At 38.8% G+C, this 21,756-nt stretch overlaps 2 protein-coding genes and 1 long non-coding RNA gene across 6 annotated transcripts; 2 read left to right on the forward strand and 1 right to left on the reverse strand.

The window, feature by feature from the left end:
- Positions 1-1,745: 1,745 nt before the first annotated feature.
- LOC135427374 (uncharacterized) lies at positions 1,746-2,498 on the forward strand. The gene has a single exon (XM_064680862.1). It carries the CDS (start codon positions 1,803-1,805, stop codon positions 2,187-2,189), a length of 387 nt encoding a protein of 128 aa, XP_064536932.1. The 5' UTR covers positions 1,746-1,802; the 3' UTR covers positions 2,190-2,498.
- Positions 2,499-6,776: 4,278 nt separating this feature from the next.
- LOC135427484 (eukaryotic translation initiation factor 4E1-like) lies at positions 6,777-8,744 on the reverse strand. Its single transcript, XM_064681003.1, has 3 exons — positions 8,590-8,744; positions 7,700-8,532; positions 6,777-7,639 (listed from the first exon to the last, which is right to left on the reverse strand). Exons 2-3 carry the CDS (start codon positions 8,417-8,419, stop codon positions 7,388-7,390), a joined length of 972 nt encoding a protein of 323 aa, XP_064537073.1. The 5' UTR covers positions 8,420-8,532; positions 8,590-8,744; the 3' UTR covers positions 6,777-7,387.
- An 11,801-nt stretch (positions 8,745-20,545) lies between these two features.
- Positions 20,546-21,638, forward strand: LOC135427464 (uncharacterized). Of its 4 annotated transcripts, none has more exons than XR_010436059.1 (3): positions 20,546-20,795; positions 21,011-21,378; positions 21,479-21,638. It is a non-coding gene; the product is annotated as an uncharacterized LOC135427464 (long non-coding RNA). The 4 variants fall into 4 exon arrangements; XR_010436058.1 differs by having other exon boundaries at positions 21,014-21,378; XR_010436056.1 differs by having other exon boundaries at positions 20,546-20,791.
- Positions 21,639-21,756: the final 118 nt, after the last annotated feature.

The raw sequence follows: 21,756 nt of genomic DNA on the forward strand, positions 1-21,756 counted from the left end.
AAATAAAAATGTTGTTTACAACTGGATTTTTATGACGTGAAATGCGAAGAATCGTAACTGCCCTAGGCGGCCCATAAATAATGGGAAGCGCAGTTTCAAATCGGCCACTAATGGAGGTGCTCGATTGATGATGAGGCAAGAAAATCGCCGCCACTTTATGTTGCATAATATATTGGCTTCCCCAAGAAGGCAGCGCTGCCAGCCGTGATGGGGGGAACGGGGCGAATGTAACTTCTTGTAAGAGCAGTTATTGAAGATGGAGGGGGATTGCGGGTGGAGGTTGGCGTTGCGGGGCAATTGGCAAACATTCTAAAAGTTATTTTGGCAGCTGCTCTTTGTGGACGTAATGTACAAAGTCGTACATACAATTGAGTGCTGTTCCGTTGCTGTTATTGTTATTGTATATTATTATTATTATTATGATTATTGTTATTGTTTTTGCATTTTAAAGCAAATGGACTTTTATGCGTTTTCTCTGTATGTGTCTGGGTATCTCTCCCTCTCTCTCTGTTTGTGTGTGTGCCTAAAATTAGCCCACAATGATTTTGGCAGCCTTTGGCTGTACAATTTGATGCTTCTTTAACTGCCTGTCCGTCGCCCATCAATTTTACTTACTGTACAGGCAGGCCTCTGAGCATTCGCGCGCATAAAAATACAAATTTCCGCATAAATTACCAGCTCAACAATTTTTGATGGGCTTTCTTCTTCTAGTTGCTGCTGTTGCTGCTCTTGTTGTTGTTGTTGTTGTTGGTTTTGCTTATGTGTAAACATAATTGATGCGTTTACGTAAACATATACATATATATATATATATATATATATGTGTGTGTGTATACAGAAAACTGCTCTTCATAACGCCAAAGATTTAATACTCTTGTAGACAAATTTGGCAAAGTTTCTTTTATGGCGGCTAGACAACTTCCATAATATATTATTTATGATTCTTATGACCCGATTTGGTTGGTGCTTATAAAATTACATGCCCCGATGCACCACAACTACAACCATACCATAACTATACAATGTTCCCATCATTAAATATTGCAGTTTCCTTAATTTTCATATAAATTTTATATGCAGAAGAAGCTGTGCCAGATGCTAAATATAACCTGGGGATAAATTAGGAAAAAAAGGAGCTTGGGATATACTGGACGCAGGCGAGGTTCATTTCGCACAAAAGCCTAAAAAAAACATAAATATTATTATAATGATATTATACTACACCTAAAGGGTATACAAATTAGACTGTCGTACAACTCGGCAAGCTTTAAAATGTGTGTGTTTATTTTTTTTTAAATAAAGTGACCATGGAGGACAGATAGAGTGGAAAAAAGCAGCAGCCCAGCAGCGATAAGGCTATGAAATATGACGGCCAAAAAGGGCTTACAAAGTGGGCTACATTTATATCCAGGGCAGGCAAGCCCAGCAGCATCTAGCCTTGCATTGTCAGCTGTGACGTCATGCGTGGAATGACCTATATACTCACGTACACACACACACACACACACATACGTATATATGAATTCAGTTATAATTATCGTGCATTCAATCATAATGACGATTCATATATGCTCCGCTTTAAAGACTCAAATTGAAGCCAGCTCACAGCTAAAGTCGAGCCATTCATGATTAGAGCTGACCTCTAACCTTGAAGCGGCTGATAAGCCGCAACGTTAGAAATGTGAAACTACGCATTGAGGCGTTGATAATGATGCGAATTTTAGCTTAGCTTATGCCCAGAGGCAGTCGCGTTCCAAATACCCAACATCGAAGACGTGCGAATACGTAGTTGCTCTGCCAAAATGAAACTATTGCCAATCCTGATGCTCTGCCTGGGCCTTTGTCTCTGCGTCTGGCCAAGGGGTGGCCAGGCGTTGCGTCTGCAGCAGCGACGCGAGGCCAGTGCGGCGCCAGAGCCGCTGCTGAATGCGGAACTGGATGCGGATAACTTTGACGACGATGTGTCGGATGAGTCGGAGCTGCCGGAAAAGTTTGTGTCGGATGCCACGACCACACTGAAGCCGCTGGGCATTGTTTCCATCAAGTCGCGGGCAATTGCCATGGATCGCGCCCTGTGCCAGGAGCAGTCACGCTACCATCCGCACTATCCCAAGTGTCATCAGTACTGCAAGAAGCTCGAGCACTGGATTGGCCAGTGCTGGCGCGAGAGCTGCCACTGCATCTCCTAAGGCGCCACCAGCCACCAGCCACGAGCCAGCAGCCACAGCTGCAACTTCAGCCCAAAACTTTGTACTTACATAATTATAAGATTTGTTTCACTAACTTCTAATTACTCACACTTATCTCTGTTTGCACATGGCTTCTCCACTTGTTACTCACACTTATCTTTGTTTGCCTTTTCACTTAGCCATAATTGATTTATGCCTTTAGAATTTCGATATTCAAGATGTGCTTATTAAATTTGCAACGCATTCGAGCTTGATTTCATGCAGATGAACTTCATTTCCGTGTGCCTAATTAAAAAGTTTTTAACAATATTTTGAGCTCGGTATTATCTTCAGTTCATATTAACAAGTGGATAATTAGTTGAGCTTTAGTTCCGTTCCGTGCCCCGCTTAGAACTATTTCAATTACGCTTAAAAAGTGGTTCACTCAAAGTTCCTTAAATACTTATTAAAATGGTAAGAAATACTTTGCATTCATAAACTTACATAGTTCATCAACGGTTCATAAGTAGGTCGGCGTCTTATCACAAAAAATTCTTAAAACATGATGCCGCTTCCAACCTGAAATTTCAATTTATATTCTACCGTGAACCAAAACATAAACAAAATCATATATTTTTTTAAAACGTCTTGGCTTAAATTCAAAAATTTAAAGGAAGAGCCAGCTCCAAAGTACAAATAACTTTAGTCCCAACCCTTTGATAGATCTAACCCTACTTAGCTGCTGCTAATATTGGGTAAAAATAAAATGTAGCCCGCATTTTGCATATTTAAGTATTTACGACTTCCAATATTTGCAGTACAATGGGCAATAATAACGTAAAATAAAAGGGTTTCATTAAAGATTTACGATAAATCAAGGTTTGAACCACAATCAAAACCTGAGCTTATGGATGTGGGAAGCTAGGTTCATGAACTGAACTCAAAGGTAGGGAGTTGGTTCGAACCGTGAACCGAACCACCTAAAGTGTTTGTTGTTTATGCAGCCCTGGTAACTATATTTCCGCTTAAAGCTTGGTTATTTTAGTTAGGTACAATGAACATAACCTAAAACTAGTTCAAAAACTGTTCAAAATAGTTAATAGAGAATCATACAGAAACAATCCCAAGCTTTATCTAGATATAAGTGATGTGGAATTTTACATATGTATACATTCTATGGCAATTAAAATAGCTTGCAAACAGATTAAAATACAGTTGTAAATTGATTTATAAACGTTGCACGATTAGCTTAAAATTGGTTCAATCAAGGCTCGAAAGTGGCTGGAATGCGCTCTAGTTCCATAGGTCATATTGTGTTTAAAATTGGTTCAAAAATGTTCCAACTATCACATCGGTGGGCGTGGCAGCATGCTTTGATATGTGCATATGTGAGTGCGGACAAAAATGAAATCCGCACATTTTGCAAGTTTCGCCCGAATGTCCAGACCCACACGCATGCATATGTATGCACGAGTGTGTGTGTGTGTGTGAAGTGTGTGAAGTGTGTGCGAATGTGTGTTTGCATCTCTTTCATATGCTAATTTAATAGTAAGCAGTGGCAAAAATACGCGCCCAGTATATGACGAGGGGGGACAGCGAGACGGACAGTAAATGGGGGACATTTCTGAATGTGCACACATGTAACGAGTGACAGTTACTAATAGCACACACGCACACACCCACACACACACACACACGCACTGTTTGTGGGTGTGCGATGTTGTTCTTGTGATGTTCTTGTTGTACACAGCAAGCACACAATATGCATATTCATGAACTAAGTGGCTGCATTTCAGCGCGCCATTTTCAAAAGCTTCTTTGTGCAAATTGTGAGCATTAAAACAAAACAAAAACAAAAAAATTATTTTCTGTAGCATTTTTTTTCTTTTTGTAAGCATTAGTTTCTTTTGGGACAGTTACAGTGCTGCTAAAAGTATGCACCAGACGTCATTTGTTTGTAATACATATGACTTAAATTATAATTATGTTCATGCATTCGTTGTCATAAGTACAGGATATACATATACCAGTTTCTAGTTTGTTGTAACTGATCTTTTGTGATTTAGTTAAGCTATTAAGATACAAACCATGGACTTTAATCTTTGAATACAGTTTGTAACATATTTATATGCTAAATGTGTGGCTAGAGACGAGTGCTCCAATAATAACCTCTATCTAGGGCTTCGATTTTACCAAGTATTACCCACGATACTCTACACTATACTCAAATTTTAAATTTTATTGATTTAATATTTTCGAGCATTACAATTTTTATACCCTTGCAGAGGGAAAGATCCGTCGAAAATTAAGTTTTTGTATGGAAAATTTTTATGTGTTTCAAGATATCCTGACCAAACTCGGTATTTATTAGTTTTTCTACACTCCCCATATATATGCAAAATCCTATTAAGATCGGACAACTATATCATATAGCTGCCATAGGAACGATCGGTCGAAAATTAAGTTTTTGTATGGAAAATTTTTATGTTTTTCAAGATATCTTGACCAAACTCGGTATTTATTAGTTTTACTACGCTCCCCATATATATGCAAAATTCTATTAAGATCGGTCAACTATATCATATAGCTGCCATAGGAACGATCGGTCGAAAATTATGCTGTTGTATGGAATTTTTTTTGTTTTTCAAGATATCTTGACCAAACTCGGCATTTATTAGTTTTAGTATGCTCCCTCCACTTATGCAAAATCTTATTCACATCGGGCTACTATATCATATAGCTGCCATAGGAACGATCGGTCGAAAATAAAGTTGTTGTATGGAAACCTGTTTTGTTTTTCAATATATCTTAACCATACTCGGCATTAACTATTTTCCCTGTGCTCCTAGATACGGGCAAAGCACTATGAGCATTTTGAAAAGGTTGGGTCTGCAAGGGTATTAAATCTTCGGTGTGCCGAAGATAGCACTTCTTTCTCGTTTATTTTTTTTTTATATATTTGTTATATTTTGTATATACTGTCATTTTAACCAAAGAATAGATCACCGCTTTTTTTTTTGATAATGCTATCGATAGTTTTGCAGCACTATCGAAGCTGTACGCCGATAAGGCTAAAAGTGAAACTGTGAAATTATCAAATAATCATTTGCTCCCCTTTTTTTTAACAATTTATTTCAATATTAGAATAAATAATATATTTTGTCAGAAACTTAAATAGATCTGAACTTTTGCCATAAATATAACTAAAAGGGAAATCCACAGAGCTACTAAATTGGAAAGTGTGCAACTGCTATTGCGATATCTGTCAGGCCCTAGTCAGAGTCAGTAGCTGGTATCAATTAAAAAGGCATCCAATAAATGATTATCATCGGTTGACATAAACAAGAAGCGACGTGGATGGCAACATTATTAGCCCGTTTGATTGATCTGATTGTGTGGCCATTCAAATTTAATGAGCTACGAGAAATGCCAGAAATATGCCCAAACATTAGATATTCTAGCTGAGCTCCGAGTGTGACATGGATGTGAACCAAATGATGGCAAATGGCAAACGCCAAATGGCATGTGCGTAATATGTTTGCATGCTCTACAAATGATGAACCTCTAAAAAGATGACAAGCATGTCCCTATTGAATGATAAAGCTTCTCAATTTGAAATCGTATAAACTCTATGTATAAATGATATCGTTGATTGGTTGATATCGAACAAGTATTTAAGTATATACGAGATTAAGCTAGATTGTAAGCTAGATTGGAGCACTTAATCATAGAGCTATGTATTTCATATGGTTTTGGCTTAAAAAATTAATTTCCAGACTGGATATTTGTTAGTTTCTGTGACCTCTTAGCTATAAGCAATATCGTATCAAGATTGAGCTACTATATAAAATAGGTCTATGTAAAGAACAGATGGAGACATCAAGTCTTAGCATGGAACATGGAACATGGACCAAGCCCAGTATTAAAACGAACTATATCATATGCCCCGCAAAGAAATAATCCGTCGGAAATAAAGTTTGCATATGAAAGAATTCCTTGGCCGCATTCTAAAAGAGAGTATTTAAAGTTCGGCTTGCCGAAGATAGTCGTTCTTTCTTGTTTTTAGCTATGTTTGCCCAGCATTTGTGCAGTTTATTTTTTGTGGGTCCGTTCAACTGATTTAGCTCAATAATGCGACGCGTCTCTCACTTTGACAAGGGTCGCAGCAGCAGCCGTAACAGCACTTTCACAGCCGTTGTCAACAAAGAGCAAAACCAACAACAACAAAAACAATAAGTGGCAGTGGACAGCGAACACGAGTTCGTTATCTTTGCCGCAATGTTAACACTGCCACACTTTTTCGAGGGCTGGCAACGCCGCACTCGCACCGCCTGTTAAACGTTAAAGGAAGTGGCAAAAAGGGAAATGTTGCCAACTAGAAAAGTTGATCAAATAATTTTTAAATATATAAATGTTTAATAAGAAAAGCTTATTTACTTACAATTACACAATTTTTCCTATATTTGTGTTTATTTTCCTTACATATATATTATGTATTAATTCGCTTTGTTTATGGCATGTGAAAAAAATTAAGGAAAATATAAGTAAAATATTTCATATCTATATAAGTATTTAATATATACCCTAGCCATGAAACATCAATCTACATTTATATTCAGTTGGTTTATCATTTATTAATGGATATAAGATACATTTTTTATAGATTTTCAAAAAAGTGCTTTTACAAACTTGTGTATTTGAATCCTACCTTGAATCCTACATATTACAAGACTTGGGTAAGGGTAAAACCTTATGAAAACTATATTTTGTTATCAAAAAAAATAACAAACACACACTGACACAAAACTTAACTTTGGATTCTTTAAACATGGAACAATTTTAAAAGTACCTTTCAATTTTGATACTGTGAGAAAATTAAAAAAAAAAATCCTTAAAAATAGAAATTTTGGAAAATGGATATGACACTGACGATACAATAATTGAATGATTTGGTAAATTTGCCGAAGATAAAATTATCGTTACCAAGTACGATATTCCCACACAGATATGTTCGCGAGTCCAGATACCTTACTTCCGAGCCTATGTTTACTTATGCTTATACAATACTACACTCAAAAGGTCGCTTACAAACAAACAAAAGGAAAGATCTATATATATATACACACACATATATATATATATATATACACAGATATATGGCAACGCAAAACTGGCTAAACTGGTTCGTAATTTTGTGGGTTGCTTGGATCATCGATTTTTTATAGAGTGTAGGTCGACTTAACATTGGAGCCCTGCTTGACCATTGTGTCCTTATGCAGTTGATATTGCAGCACATTCTGGGGGCCCAGGCGGAGAGCATCGCGCAGCTTGTGGCCAATCTCCAATATGGCCTCCTGATTGTTGCCATTGGATGTCCAAATGGATATCTTGTTGCTCTTGCCGCGTATGTTGACAACGGCGCCGCAAATCTGGTCCAAATGATCAAAAACCTCGCCAATCAAACATAGCAGCTGGCATAATGGATAATGGCTATTGTGTGAAGCTTTGAATTGTCGGAATGTTTCGCTTACCACGTCGAGCCACAACTTGTCCAGATCGTCTTTCAATATCTTATTGAGCGTGATCACCCAGCGACCGCCATTGTTATTGGCAGCATCCTCCCACATGGGGCGTATGTCCTTCTTGAATAGCGAATAATCGCTGCCCAGCTTGATCTCGGATGGCGGCTTGATGTGATTGTATAGACTCCAGAAATCCTCGACAGTGTCAAAGCTAGTGATCTCGTTTTGCATATCCTCCCAGGACTTGGTGCGATCGTTCTCCAAATACCAGAGTGTCCAGACGTTTTGCAATGGATGCTTCAGCAATTTCTCGTTGCGCTTGGCAATTTCATCATCGTCTAGCATCGGATCGATGGATGTCTGGCACTCCTCTGGCTTGGCAGCGGCTTCCTCTTCTTCTATTTCAATCTCAGTGGCCACAGCTATAGCTGGAGCTGGCGATGAAGCTGGAGTTGAAACTGGAGTTGGTATTGGAGTTGGTGCTGGAGTAGGAGCCGCAGTTGCAGCTGCAGCTGGAGATGAAGCTGGAGTTGGAGTCGGAGATGGAGATGGAGCTCGTGATGGCGCCGCAGTTGTAGCTGGTTCTGGAGCTTCTGCTTCAGCTAGTTCCTGGCATGGTTCTGCAGCTCCTGTAGTTTCCATATCTGGACTGGCATCCACCTGTTCGTCGCTGGTGGCAGCCACAGCGCTGCTTTTAAAAATGGACTTCGGATCGGCAAAGTTCTTCATTTTGCGAACGCTCGCTTTGCACGCAGTACTTATTATCTTTAGGATTCCTATTTTCTTGCTTCTGTATATCCAGCTGGTGCTGGAGAGCTCTCGACAAATGGTAGCTGTGGAATCTGCAGGCAGAACGTATTCAAATTTGTTATCAGGAAAATGGTGCACGGTTTTTTTACATTTGTACGTTCACAATTAAAATATATGTTTAAATTGTAAACGAAATAACTTTTTGGAGCTGTAAAAGTCAACTGAAAATCGGCGCTACAAATCCCGAAATGAAAATGATGTTTATTTATGGCCTACACAGAAAGCACTCTGGGCATTTACTTTATTTACGTATTTCCTTTCTGAAGCTTCGCATGAAACGATTTATCGATTATCTGCGCGCCATTAGCGATTACCCCAATAGATGAAAACAGGCTCGTTTTGTCTTAAATGACTTCGATATCAATATCGAAACTGTGCCGAACTGCGCATGCGTATCGATTGCATTCTAAAAACTTAGCTTGAAATGTGTTAAGAATATTATTTTCATGAAAAAAAGATTATATATATTTATATACTAGCGGGTATAACCCGGCCTTGCCCGTGGAACGTATGTTAAAAATCAACGTTCTCAAAATGCTTTGAAAGTGATTTTGAAACTTATCGGACGGTAAACAAACAATTTTCATAGAAACGTTTTCCGCCAATTTACCAATGTTGCGAGTGGAATTTCCCAAATCGCTGAAACACGTATTCATTACATTCTTATGTAGAGCTTTGAAAATAAGTTTGAAGCAAATCGGACACAACTTAGAACTTCGCACAAAAAATCTTTGAGTCGCATTCCAAAAGTGTGAAACACGTCTCAAATATTTTTCTTATAGATCTCTGGAAATGAATTTGAGCGCGAAACGTCACCCACCAAATGGAGGAATGGATTTTCCTAAAAGTGTGAAACACCCCTCAAATGAATTTGAACAAAGATCTTTGAAAATAAGTTTGAGGCTAATCCGATGGTAAACAAAAAAGTTACATACAAACGTTTTTCGCGATTTTTCCACACTTGCGCGTGGAATTTCCCGAAACCCCGTCTTAACGTGCACCTACATCACATAAGGTAGCTACAGTGAAAATTTCAGCTTCCTAGCTCACACAACATTATTCTTGGTCAAAATTGATGTAAAAATGATATGCTCAAATATCTTATATAGACATAGGCCAAAATTTCCCACCCCCATAACTTGGACAAATCTCATCCGATTTTCACGAGGCTTGGCGCTTTGTTCATGGTTTGGCCTATAGATCAATTGGGCTTCTAAATCTGTCAACATTATTCTTATTTTTAGTTACTTACTTACTTTCAAAGCTAAATTGGCTTGCCGTCCGATCGGTTTCAAACTAATTTTCAAAGATCTTAGAGAGAATTTATTCTATACCTACCACGGGCAAGGCCGGGGTATACCCGCTAGTAAATATATATATTTTATAACATTGTTTACCTTGTATAGTAGTCTAGTATTTCGATTCAAAAGGAAAAACTGTGCAGGTATTCGAAACATAGAGAATTAAGAGGTAGTTGCTTGTAATTAAAATTCTCTTTCCAAAAATTAAGCACTCCTTGTGTTTAATTCGTAGTTAGAAATTGCGTCTTACTTAAAGCCCATTGCCGAGCACAAAAAGCGCCTTGGGAGGCGCGCGGCGGAGGCCAAAGAAGGGGACAGCAGGAGGAAAATTGTGTGGGGGTTAGGGGTTAGGGGCTAGGGGATCGGCATGTAAATGTTAGCCAGATACAAGGAATACATATCGTATAATTCATATAAATTTGTTGGGCACAAAATTTTCCCCGGGGTGCATTTAACTAAACGCAGCGAAGGGCAGCTATGCCGAAGCCAGTTGACTGCCCGTGGCAATTATAAATTGTTGAAAATAATTTCATTAAAAATGTAAAAAGCGGCATCAAATAGAAAAGTGTGTATTATTAAAAGCCAAAGTTCTGGCCCAGTGCATGGAGTTGGGCAAGCGGCAGGAGCACAAACTGTAGACCAGGCGAATGTTGTCGTACATTTTGGAGTCGTTGTCCGTATCCGCCGTGTCCGTGTCCGTGTCCGTGCCCGTGTCCATGTCCATGTCCGTGTCCGTGTCCGTGTCGGGTGTTGGCTACGTGCTGCCATTAACTTTGCTTTTGCCTTGCTCGTTCTCTTGCCAGAAAGACATTGTCCTGTTATTGTTGTTGTTGTTGTTGTTGTTCGAACTTTGACTTCCTGTGCCCGAAAGGTTTGCACTTTGCGCCTGCTATTTGGTTTGCAAATTTAATGCGTTCGTAAATTTTCCACTGAAATTTCATTTACGTTAGTTCATTTCGAGTGCTCTCTAACCAGCTCCAGCCGCCCCTCAGCCCGTCTTCACTCCACTCCAGTCTACTCCTGTCCTGGCTAGTTAGCAGCATGTACGTATGTTCTTAGTGCCATCATTTGAGCTTGAAAGAAATATACGTACAATTTTGCCGTTTGCTGCCAAAATGCGTGCTGCATTTTTAGGTGGGGGCCGCAGGAAATTAAATTGGCAACTTTACATAAATCGTTATCCACTACCGGAGTTCGCCGAGCACTCCATTGGGCAGCTACCTTTTCTATTATCGTTCGGCCTTAGTAACTGCCACTGCAACTGTTGGCTACACACCTGCGAACTGAACGCCCCTCTACTCTACACAGTTAGAAAGAAAGAAAGTTATGTAAAAGGAGGCAAGAGGAGTGAGAGTTTTTGGTATTCCTACAAGGTATATAAAGAAATATTCTGTCGATCAGGACAAGGTAGATACCCTTTTTACGCTTATTTCAGAATAAGTTAGATTGTACCATGACAATGTTGAAAATACCCTTTTCTTTGAATATCATGCACCGAACCTTCAACCCGATTAGTTTGATGAGAAATAGTTTTATATTTTCTAAACAGGACCTTTTTTTAATATGCTTCAATTAAAAACTTTTTTTTTATTATAATATATTGCTGTAAGCCCGAATTCCAGTTTCTTATGCACCATGAAGTTAAGTTAAGTACAAAACAGCCGAAGTTTAACATGAAAAAATTCACAAAAAAAATAAATTGGTTTGACTTAAAATATGTTTTTGATATTTTTAAGTAGTTTCGGAACTAAAAAAAAAAGAGGTTAACTATTTTCGTTTAATAAAAATATGCTGAAATAATTCAAATGTACAATAAAAAACAAAATTTTAAAAAAATTGACGAACCAAAAGCTCCGTTTACATATATATGTATAACTTTGGTACAAAAGCATTTCTCTCTGCAAAGCTGTAAATGTTTGGAATTCAACTCTTCTATTCTGTTATTGTTGTTATAATTGTTGCTTTATGAAAGGAAAGGACTCGTCTTTAATTTCAGCCTCATTCCCGTTGCTCGTAAGTACAAACAGTGCTAATTGTTTTGCTCTCTGTAGAAATACGAGTAGGAAGCAGTTAGCATTCAATTATTTCAGCTAATTTGCTCTAAATGATACTTGCGCGCGCGTGTGTGTACGTGTGTGTGTGTGTTTGTGCTTATAAGCTTGACAGCGCGAGCAGCATCTTGGCCAACATGTGGTATGAGTGATGGGCCACAGCAGGATACGCAACCGAGCACCTAAATAATAACAGACTGTTTATTTGGGCTGCTCACCTGACGTGGGTAGGTAGGGAGGTGGCTTGGGTTTTCTCAAAAGTCACCCTCCTTAGCATGAGCAGGGGAGGAATTAATTCTGGCCATAAAATGTTTATTTAAATTCACTTGAAATGTGCCTAATTAAATGCTTCGGCGCAAATAAATCGTGGGAACAGCCCGTTAACCAAAAGGTGCAAACATTTAAGTTAATATATACGAAAACGCCTCAAAGTGCTGTCAATGTTATAAATCTTTGACCACAAATTAATAATGCCATGACGGTGCTTACAGCTATAACAATATTATAATCACAATACTTTAATAAAAACCTGCTGTCAGTGGCAACTTTTGTTAATTACAGGTTCTTGAGATAGCTTTACAGACATGCTGCTGTTGTATAAGGGAGGGCAAGAACGATAAAAGTTATGTCAAACCTTATATAAAGCTTAGCTTGATGCATATTCATAAAACTAGGAGTTAGGATATATGTAAGGGAGAGAAGGCTTGAGAAATACAAAAATGAGAATGGAGTTTGTAGCAACCCGAAATAGCTAAAAAACAGGATTTCGATATCGATTTTTATTGGTTTTGGTTTCGATTACTTGGAAACGGGGCAAGTTATCGAATATCGGAAAACTCAATCTGCGCATGGACTAGGAGAACCTTCAGCTAAAATTTTAAGTCTCTAGCTCTAATAGGTTCTGAGATCCCTGCGTTCATACATACGGACAGACAGTCGGACATGGCTAGATCGACTCGGCTATTGATGCTGATCAAGAATATATATACGTTATGGGGTCGGAGATGCTTCCTTCTGCCTGTTACATACATTTGCACAAATACATAATACCCTTTTTACCCATTTTGCAATGGGTTCAGGGTATAAAAAGCTTCTTATTGTTCCTTGAGCTCTAACTAAAAAGACGCAGCTAACATCAAGTTAATTGCAACATATCAAGTTATCGATTGCATAAAGGTATTCCTTAACTCTTGTAGTTTATAGTAACACATTAGAAGCTTTCCCCACTTAATGTGAGCACAATTAATTTTTGTGATATTAAAAACACAAAAATCAATTAAATAATTAATATAAATTTTTATGAGGAAATAATTTTGGACTCAATATGGTTACAAAGAAAAAAGAAGGGCTGTAAAATGATGATGAACATTTCGAATGATCCGCATGGATCGTATATCTTTGCGGTTGCAACTGGAAGATGATCCAGAGCATTGCAACAAATTGATATTGGAATTGAGGCTTCCGCTGCCGCATTTTGTGGCATTGAAGGCGGTAATAGCTATTTAATTACATTATGTCAGTGGCATTCAAAAGCCTTTCCAATTATATTAAAAATTAAAATTAAAACAAAGCCAAGAAAGCGAATTAACAGAAAAACCAACATGCATTTAGCAAAACAAGGCGGCTGCAAAAAATAAATAAATACTTATAATGTAAATAAAAATAAAGAAATAGCAACAAATATCTGCAAATTAGCTAAAATTTTGCACGCACGACTGAAACGCAGCGGCCCAAGCCGCTTCAGCCCGTCTTCGGTTCGCAGTTGCCGCCGATGGGAAGTGATATAATTGCTGGGGCAGGAAGCGTTAACTGACTGAATGAGTGAGTCGACTCGACTAGACTCCACACGACTCAGCTCGGCTCACTGGCGGCTGGGACTCATGCTAGAAAAACTCAAGAGTGTAGGCTTTGGTTGGGTTTGATCAACTAGCAGATACCCTGCAACCTGCTGGCACTCGCTTTTGCATGAAAATTTCAAGTTTACATCAACGAAAGGAATCTTCCACAATCTGCCACCTTTTGCTCAATTTTTCATATAAATCAACTTAATCCACAACAAAACAAATTGAGCACACCCTATACACATATTCTGTGAACAGGGTATGAGAAAGGCGAAAAAAATAAGTAAATAAATACAAAGTATTCGAGTTGGCGAAGCGCCCAAAGTGTTGCACACTTGACTGCGTCCAGGGTGTTGGGACCGGGGAATGGGCACCGGCACCGGGAATTGGTTGGTATGAACTAGAGCAGTCTGGCGGAGCACGAGGAGGAGAAGGAGGCGTGGCCGACTGGTAGCTGGTATGTGGCTTTATATACGGTTATCCCAAGCCCAATGCCAGCGGCGTTTTTCATGCTGATGAGTCGCGGTGCCTGGCGCAGATAAAAATTCATTTCACAAATGAGCTTTGCATTTGGCCAAAAGCGAATTCTTGATCCCTGTCAGCTGGTTGTTGTGGGTCATCCTGTGCGAGCTTGTTCCCTTATCCCCTTTGAGCTCCTGTGTGTGCACATACATACATATATTCCCACATTTATCGCAGTCTATGATGCTGTTAATTAACGATTTCTCACATTAACATTTTCCACATATTAATATATAATTATGATTGGATATGAATATCAATGTGCACAATACCCCTATGCAAATGACAGGCAGCTCGCATTAAGGAGCTTCCCTCGGGCTTTTGGTAACAATTACTTATCGAGTGCTTTATCCTTTAACGACTCGATCGAGCTGCAAATTTGATATGTATGCAATTGACAAAAGTTGACTTCAAATCGATAACTCTTCCCCATTTCTATAAATATATAAAAATCTGAAAGCAAACTCCTCAGTCTTAAGCATATCTCGTAGAATGTAAGAACTAGATTTATGGTGTCTTATATCTTAATCCATATTATTTTATATTGTTATTCAGATTCCATATAATCCAGAATATTTCATTCTATGCATATTTTCGCGTACATCCCCCAAAAGTGGAAGAACCAACAAACTTGCATCTAAAAGTTAAATTCCAGTATTCTTCTTGATTTTATATATTAAGTTATTTTATTAAAATTGTCACTCTTTATATTTTTAAAAATAGAATCGGGCTTGAACACACTATTTAAAAAAAAGTCCAAAGTATTTCACTTTCATCAATGCAAATATAGAAAAAGCGCAGTTTTCGAACTTATCGGTTCCCTCTGCAGCTATTGTGGTGCAATTATTTATTCATTTTTGATAGTTTGAGTCCACAATTTTCAGTTAAAAGCTCGCCTCATTGTTGCATCCATAACAGTCGCAGAATGTGCATAATGACCTAAGCCAACTTCCCAATCATGCGCCCATTGTGAGCTGCCCTCGGCCCCAAGCCGAATGCCGAACGTATACTATCTGCAACCGGGCGACAGCTTGGTAAATTCCGAGCTGAAATTTTGTTGTGGTGCAGGGCGTGGGCGTGGGCGTGGGCGTGGGCGTGGACATGGGCGTGGGCGTGGACTTGGGTGTATCGCACTTGTGACTCCTCACCAAATATTTATATTGCGCACTCGAATATTCAGTGAACAAATCGACGCTTGGTCAGCAATTGCATTTAAATAGTTTTTCATTTGACTGGGCAATTCGCGTAGTTCCTCTGCCCGGCCAGTTGGACCGTGTTTATTACGGCCGTATTTTTGTACGCTTGGCATTTGGTGTGTCTTTTGTGAACATTGGGCAACGATTTCAGTTTTGCCATGGAATTGTCACGTTCAATGCCGCAAAACGGTTTGAAATCAAACCGGTTCAAGGCCTGACCCTTAACTCAACTAAACCAAATTATTCTCAAAAATCAAAAGCTTTTAAATAGCTTCGGTCCCAAACATTGGATTTATCCAACCAATGCCAATTTTGGTTGGATATCAAATTTAGCCCGCACTTTTTGTATGAAAATATTTACGACTTTACTCATGGATGTGGAAAACCAGATTCACAAACCGAACTTCAAGGCAGGGGAGTTGTTTTTGTACCTTAAGCAAACCGCCGACAATTTATTAAATGTTTACCCTTTTCATGTTGTTCTTCCTGGGGAATTGTTGCATAGTATGAGGCGTTGAAAAGCATTTCGAATGCGTTCACGAGAAATCTAATCCAATCTAAGGTCATTTGAAAATATTTAATGTCTGAAGGCAGATTTTGGTTTTCACAAATGAATAAATTTTGGTTAACGAATCAAAAGCGAAAGGTTATCAAGTTAAATTATAAAATACTTAAATGATAAAACAGCTAAGCAAGGATACCCTGTTTATAAAAACGGAAAAAAAAGCAAAAAAAAAAAGAAAAAATATATGATAATGGGAAAAAGACGGAAAAAGAAAGAGGTTACATCAAAAGTATTTCAAAATCGATTGAGACAACGTTGCCTACACATACAGCTCTTACATGAGAATCGCAAAGAAGGGCGATCCGCATACGAGATGGAAATATGGGAGATCTAGGTCGAATGCATTTGCATGTTTCTCTTTAATTTTTGATCACTGTCTCTTGTTTCTTTTCATCTCTTTATTTCTCTCTCCTTCTATCATGCTCTCCATAGGTAATGATGTCCTTTTTTCTCTTTATCTCCCTCTCACTTTCTCTCTTTCACTTTCACTCTCTCTTCCGCACGATTTCTCTTTAACTCTCCCTCTTTAACTATTTCTCCCTCTCTTTCGTTTGATTGATCTTTCATTCCCTTCCTCCCTCTCTCTCTCTCTTTCTCTCTCTCTTTTTTTATTTGCAGTAATTTAATGTTGGGTACTGAGTATCTCATAATCAAGCACTTTTGTCTGAAGCATTCTTAGTTGGGTTTATTTTTAGCAGGTTATGCGGTGTTATGTTTATTCCCTTGTCCAATTAAACGCGTTTTGCTGCCCGCTAAAAATATAAAAACAACAAACTTTTTTGATTAAAATTTTTTTCTGAACTGGGCAAACGGGCCACAAGTTTCGGTGGGGCAACAAGTGGCGAGCTGTGACGCTGGCAGGCGATCAATTTGTGTGTGTGAGGGCTGGGGGCTGTAGGCGTGGCAAGTGCATAAGGCGCTAAGCAAAAAGTACGAAATAAATTACAATAACAATAAACTAAAGTGGCTGCCTAACGGCCACGTCCTGTCTCGCGTCAACAGTCCGCCTTTCCCGCCAGCGGGCGCAGCGGCTGTTTCAATTGCAACAACGCCTCAAGTTGTTTACTGGCAAAACTTTAACCAGAAAAATTACAACATCGCCGCAAATTATCTGCGCCAGTGTCGCAGCTTAAGCAGCAGCAACAGCAGCAACAAATTGGCATAATTTCAATGCGAAACTTATTCAAAGTCAATTGTTGGCAGGCGGCGCGGCGGCAGCAGCATCCAAAGTGCGGGTAGGCGCCATGCCACGCGTGCCTAAAACGCCCCAACACCCAAGCGCTTCAATTGCGCACACATTCGGCAACAACAACAACAACAACAACAACAGACACAAATGAGCATTTGAAGCATTTTCATGGAAAACTTTTTCTTTATCCACGTCCGCGTGTGCGCGTTTTATTTCACTTATATTTTTTTTTTTTTTGTAAACTGTTTTTCTTTTTCTCGCTAGCGCGGAAATCGTAATGAATAATTTTGCTTTTAACTGTTTGGGGAGCCCCGACAGCGGGGCACAAAATCTGAATCTCAATCCGTATCTGGTTCGGTTCGTCAACGTGGTAGCTGCGGCCGTTGGGTTCAGTTTTTGGCTTGGTTTGGCTTAACTCTGCTTTTGTTGACAACCTGACTCAGCGGCAGTGGCGTAGGCAGAAAGTGACAAATCAAAAGAGGGGGAAGTAATTCAAAACAAATATGTAAATACATTTCAAGTGAGACCTTGCATTGAGACAACCAAGCAACAAAGTTGTGAGGGCTTAAATCACGGCCTGCGGATATGTACGAATATGTAACGAGGTCTAAGGCGTAGTATGAATTAGACAGTTCAATTAAAAGCTGAGAGTGTATATATTTATATGGCTGATGAGAAATGGTTACTTCTAATAATAGGAAAAGTTATTTTTATCTTGTAATCCTTAAGTGCCTACATAGATATAAAATGTTTGAATGTTCATATTTAAACTCACCCAGGTCTTATCCAATGTCCACTTTTCGTCCCACCACTGGCCACATTTTGTCATCGTTGAGCATTAAAAGGAAATCAGCCTCCACAGTTGCTTTGTAAAGTGAAAATCTTGTTTTTCATTTGAAGAAACTGCAAAAAAGCAATCTAAGGAGTAAAACGCGCAATGCTAAAGCAATAAACACGGAAAGTAGTGGAAAATATACCGAAATGCATTAACGATTCGCGCTATTCCAATATGTGGCAAACCAAATATAAACACATATGAATGTATACGACATGAGCATGACCTATAAATAATAATAAACTTTAATTAAGTTACAATTTCTTAAAATGTTTACATTCAAGCTAAAATCGAATTTTAACAATAAAATAAACAACAGAGTGGCTTACAGCCAAGCATTGAGCTTTAAATGAAGGCTTAAAGAAATATTAAAGCTTTTGCTAAGCTTGTATCTCATTTCTTCTGACAAAAGCTTTGTGCGAGTATGGCAATTTGGACTTCAGCATATGAAAGCCTGCGTTAAATGAAACGCAACAGATTTTTATTAAGCTTAAATGTGCATTGGAAACATTTTGCTTTAGTAAAGTGAAGGATTAAAGATTCAAAAGTTCAGAAAGCTTTTGAAGCATTAGTCTGCAATAAAGTGAAGAATTACAGCAATATTAAAGCTTCAAAAGTAGCATGTATCCCATTGTGTTTACTGACAATCACTTAAAAAGCTTTTTATTAATGTGCTTTCATAGTGCTTGGCTAAGGTAAAGTGATGGATTAAAGCAATATTAAAGCTTTTAATATAACATGTTTTCCATCGTTTTTGTTGACAGAAGCTTAAAGCTCAAAAGCTTCACAGTAAGCTCCAATGTGCTTTCAAAAGCTTGGATGTTTTTTAATTTGTGGCACACTTGCTTGTATCTTTTATATTTATTTTTTAGTAGAGCATGCGTAGAGTGTATGCGGCCGAAACTGCTTATAGAAGAAGGCCAACAGTAGATGCGATTTGACCGCATAGTCAAAGCCATTTAAACCAGTTCACTTGCATGCAGCTACTCTGAAGCCTGCCTGGAGCCGGTTGGCCTGGCAACTATTTTGATGCTGTTACACCCATTGATGCAACAACAGGCAACTGGCAGCACTCAAAGGCGCGTTTCCGTGGCAATAAACGGCTTGCTTCCTTTTGGCATCAAGACTTGTTTTTGAGCCAGCGCCAGCGTCAATGCAACAGCTTCAGCTGGATATCTGATGTTGGCGCTGGGGCAGCTGTTGCGCTGATTTAGTTTCGTCTGCCCACTCGCACAGCGATTGCATAAGGCTTTTCATTTCGCTTTCCTTTTGGATACACGCACTCCGTTTCCTGACATGTTCATGGAGTCAACTCTTAATACATAGCTGGATTGGGTGAGCTAATTAGTTGCCAGGCAGACAGACAGACAGCCGGGCGGACAGCTAGCCAGCCAGCCAGTCAGCCGAGTGGCCGCCTTTTTTGGCCGCATACGCAATATGGCCAGCTAACTGGCCAACAGTAGTTGGCAACAAAAAGATAAAAACCCGACTATTCATCATGAAATACCATTTTATGATTATGAAATGACATCAAATTTAATGACAAACCAAACATTTGCACAATTTGATTTTCGCAATTGCAGCCTCCTCTCTCTATATAATTACACACAGTTCATAGGAATTTCGATATTGCCAATTTCACAGTTGTCGCATTAGTAAATCTGACTAATTTCCAATTTTCGCTCATCAAACAGAATCGCATCTGATTTTTCGGGGCTGGCAAATCGACATTTCAGTGTTGTTCGATTTGTGATATCATATTTTGACCAGTTTGTTAATAATTTTTTTTTTAATTTTGGAAAACGTTTGCCATAAATTCGGGCCACAAATTGTTTATTACCTTCATTTCGAGATTCAGTTTGTGACTCATGCCACCTTATTGGCCCAATTTTATGCAATTGGCTGCTAACTTGTATAAATTTGATGTGGCATTCAAATTAGGCAACTTCCTCCATTTAAGCTTCTGCTTGGAGAGAACACAGTCAAAGCTCTATAAAAGGGCTTATTTACATTTACTTTTAAGAAACTTGCTTGAATTACCTCAAATGTTATTTGCATAAAGTGCTAATTGGTAGAACGGTAATATTTTTCACTTTATATTTAAAGCCAGGATCAGATGCCCTTTAATACCTATCCCTCAGGCTTTAAGATATTTCAGCCGGTTTCTTACCACACAATAGAGTACCGACGGCTTGGAAGTAACTTTTTTTAATAAGAACTCTTTTTCAACAGACAATTTTGGATGGTTCGGTGCACGGTTCGAACCAATACGCTTACTTTATGGCTCGATTCGTTTTAATTTTTCGAAAATCGAAATTCTCGATATAAGTTAACTTTTCATAGTGTCTAGAAAATAGAAAGCTTTCGAATAATATTTAAAAATAACATTTTTTTTGCATCAAGTTCGCTTCAGTCTATTTTTAACACAACTAACATAGGATATATCCGAATTTCAAACCGATTAGCAGCCATTTGATGAAGCACAATATCGAATCATTCGTCTGTAATATTGAATGTCGCCTCTTCTACTTAGTTGTCACTTGTCAAACATGGAGAGTTGACGAATACTTTACATGTATTCAGAGTGTGTGCTCATACTCAATTTACTTGTATCCGACGTAGAGCTGCCCAACTCTAAGCCGGGGCAACAAAAGGCGCGCGGGTTGACAATTGTAAGCACAAACAAGAACAATTACAGGACGAACAACGTGCAGGATGTGAGTAGTTCGCCCAGAGAAAGGCAGAGACAATGAGAGAAAGGCAGACAGAGAAGGAGAGGGAGAGAGATTGAGTAAGTGAGTGAAAGAGAGAAGGAACAAGCCGATTGCTGTGTTGTGCTGTGGCAGCAGTTTTTAATCCTTGTTCTGTATGTGAGAAGCACCTTAATCTGTGCCATGTGCCTCATAAACAGGCGCAGGACGAACCACAGCTGCTGTAAAAGGCTTTTGTTATTTTTTAGTCAACGTTTGCACTGCTAATTATAACTGTTTTACACCGGTGCTGGCCCCAGCAGCAGATGCCCCCCCTATATGGCAGCTCGGCAGAAGCCTTCAGCGTGCGGCAACTGGCACACTTTATGTGACTCGTCCGCAAATTGGTGCCTTTCATTTGATGTAACATGGGCATTTGTGGACATCATTTGGCTGTTGCCGCATTCGTGCTGCAGGAATCACAGCTAAGTTTTACTGAAAGCCACTTGATTTTATTAGGAACGCTCATAAAGTTGTCGCCATCGTCGTCGTCGTCGCATGGCTGGGACTGGCTGGGGGTGTTGAATGTGCTCAGCAGTTTTTATAGTGCCAAACACCGAATGAATGTTAAATTTGCAATGCCTCTTGTGTAATAACACTCCGATATGCTGAAAGTGAAAGTGAACAGGTAAGAGTTGTCCAGTCGGCAGTGTGCGAATACATCCTCATAACCGATTAACGAATACGATTCTCATGCTCTTTGGAATTTCTGATATTTTTAAATACAGTGAAAGCTCTCCTAATGGACTCTACTTTGCGGCGGACTGAACTGCAAACCATTTTCTCTTAATATTTGTTGGAACAATTACGACTCTCCTGGACGGTTCTCCTTTAATTCCTATCAATTGTGAACAATTATTCCCTTAGCCCAACTTAAAAACCCTTTTCAAATTATTTGCAATATTTGTTACAGCTATGAATCAAAACATTCTCAGTTTAGAAATCTTTACTAAATATATTCTTTCAATCGTTGTATAAGAGTGGATATATTTAAGAGCTATACACA

This window comes from Drosophila montana, unplaced genomic scaffold (genome assembly GCF_035044405.1).
Source record: "Drosophila montana isolate Dmon_TW-CO22-7 unplaced genomic scaffold, ASM3504440v1 contig_2178_1, whole genome shotgun sequence".
Taxonomy (NCBI): domain Eukaryota; kingdom Metazoa; phylum Arthropoda; class Insecta; order Diptera; family Drosophilidae; genus Drosophila; species Drosophila montana.

Bases quoted from the DNA above. Each gene is read 5' to 3' on its own strand.
- LOC135427484 (XM_064681003.1), bottom strand. From the start codon at position 8,419: ATGAAGAACTTTGCCGATCCGAAGTCCATTTTTAAAAGCAGCGCTGTG. The intron at 7,640-7,699 runs GTAAGCGAAACA...CCATTATGCCAG, and splicing joins ACAAGTTGTGGCTCGACGTG to CTGCTATGTTTGATTGGCGA.
- LOC135427374 (XM_064680862.1), top strand. From the start codon at position 1,803: ATGAAACTATTGCCAATCCTGATGCTCTGCCTGGGCCTTTGTCTCTGC.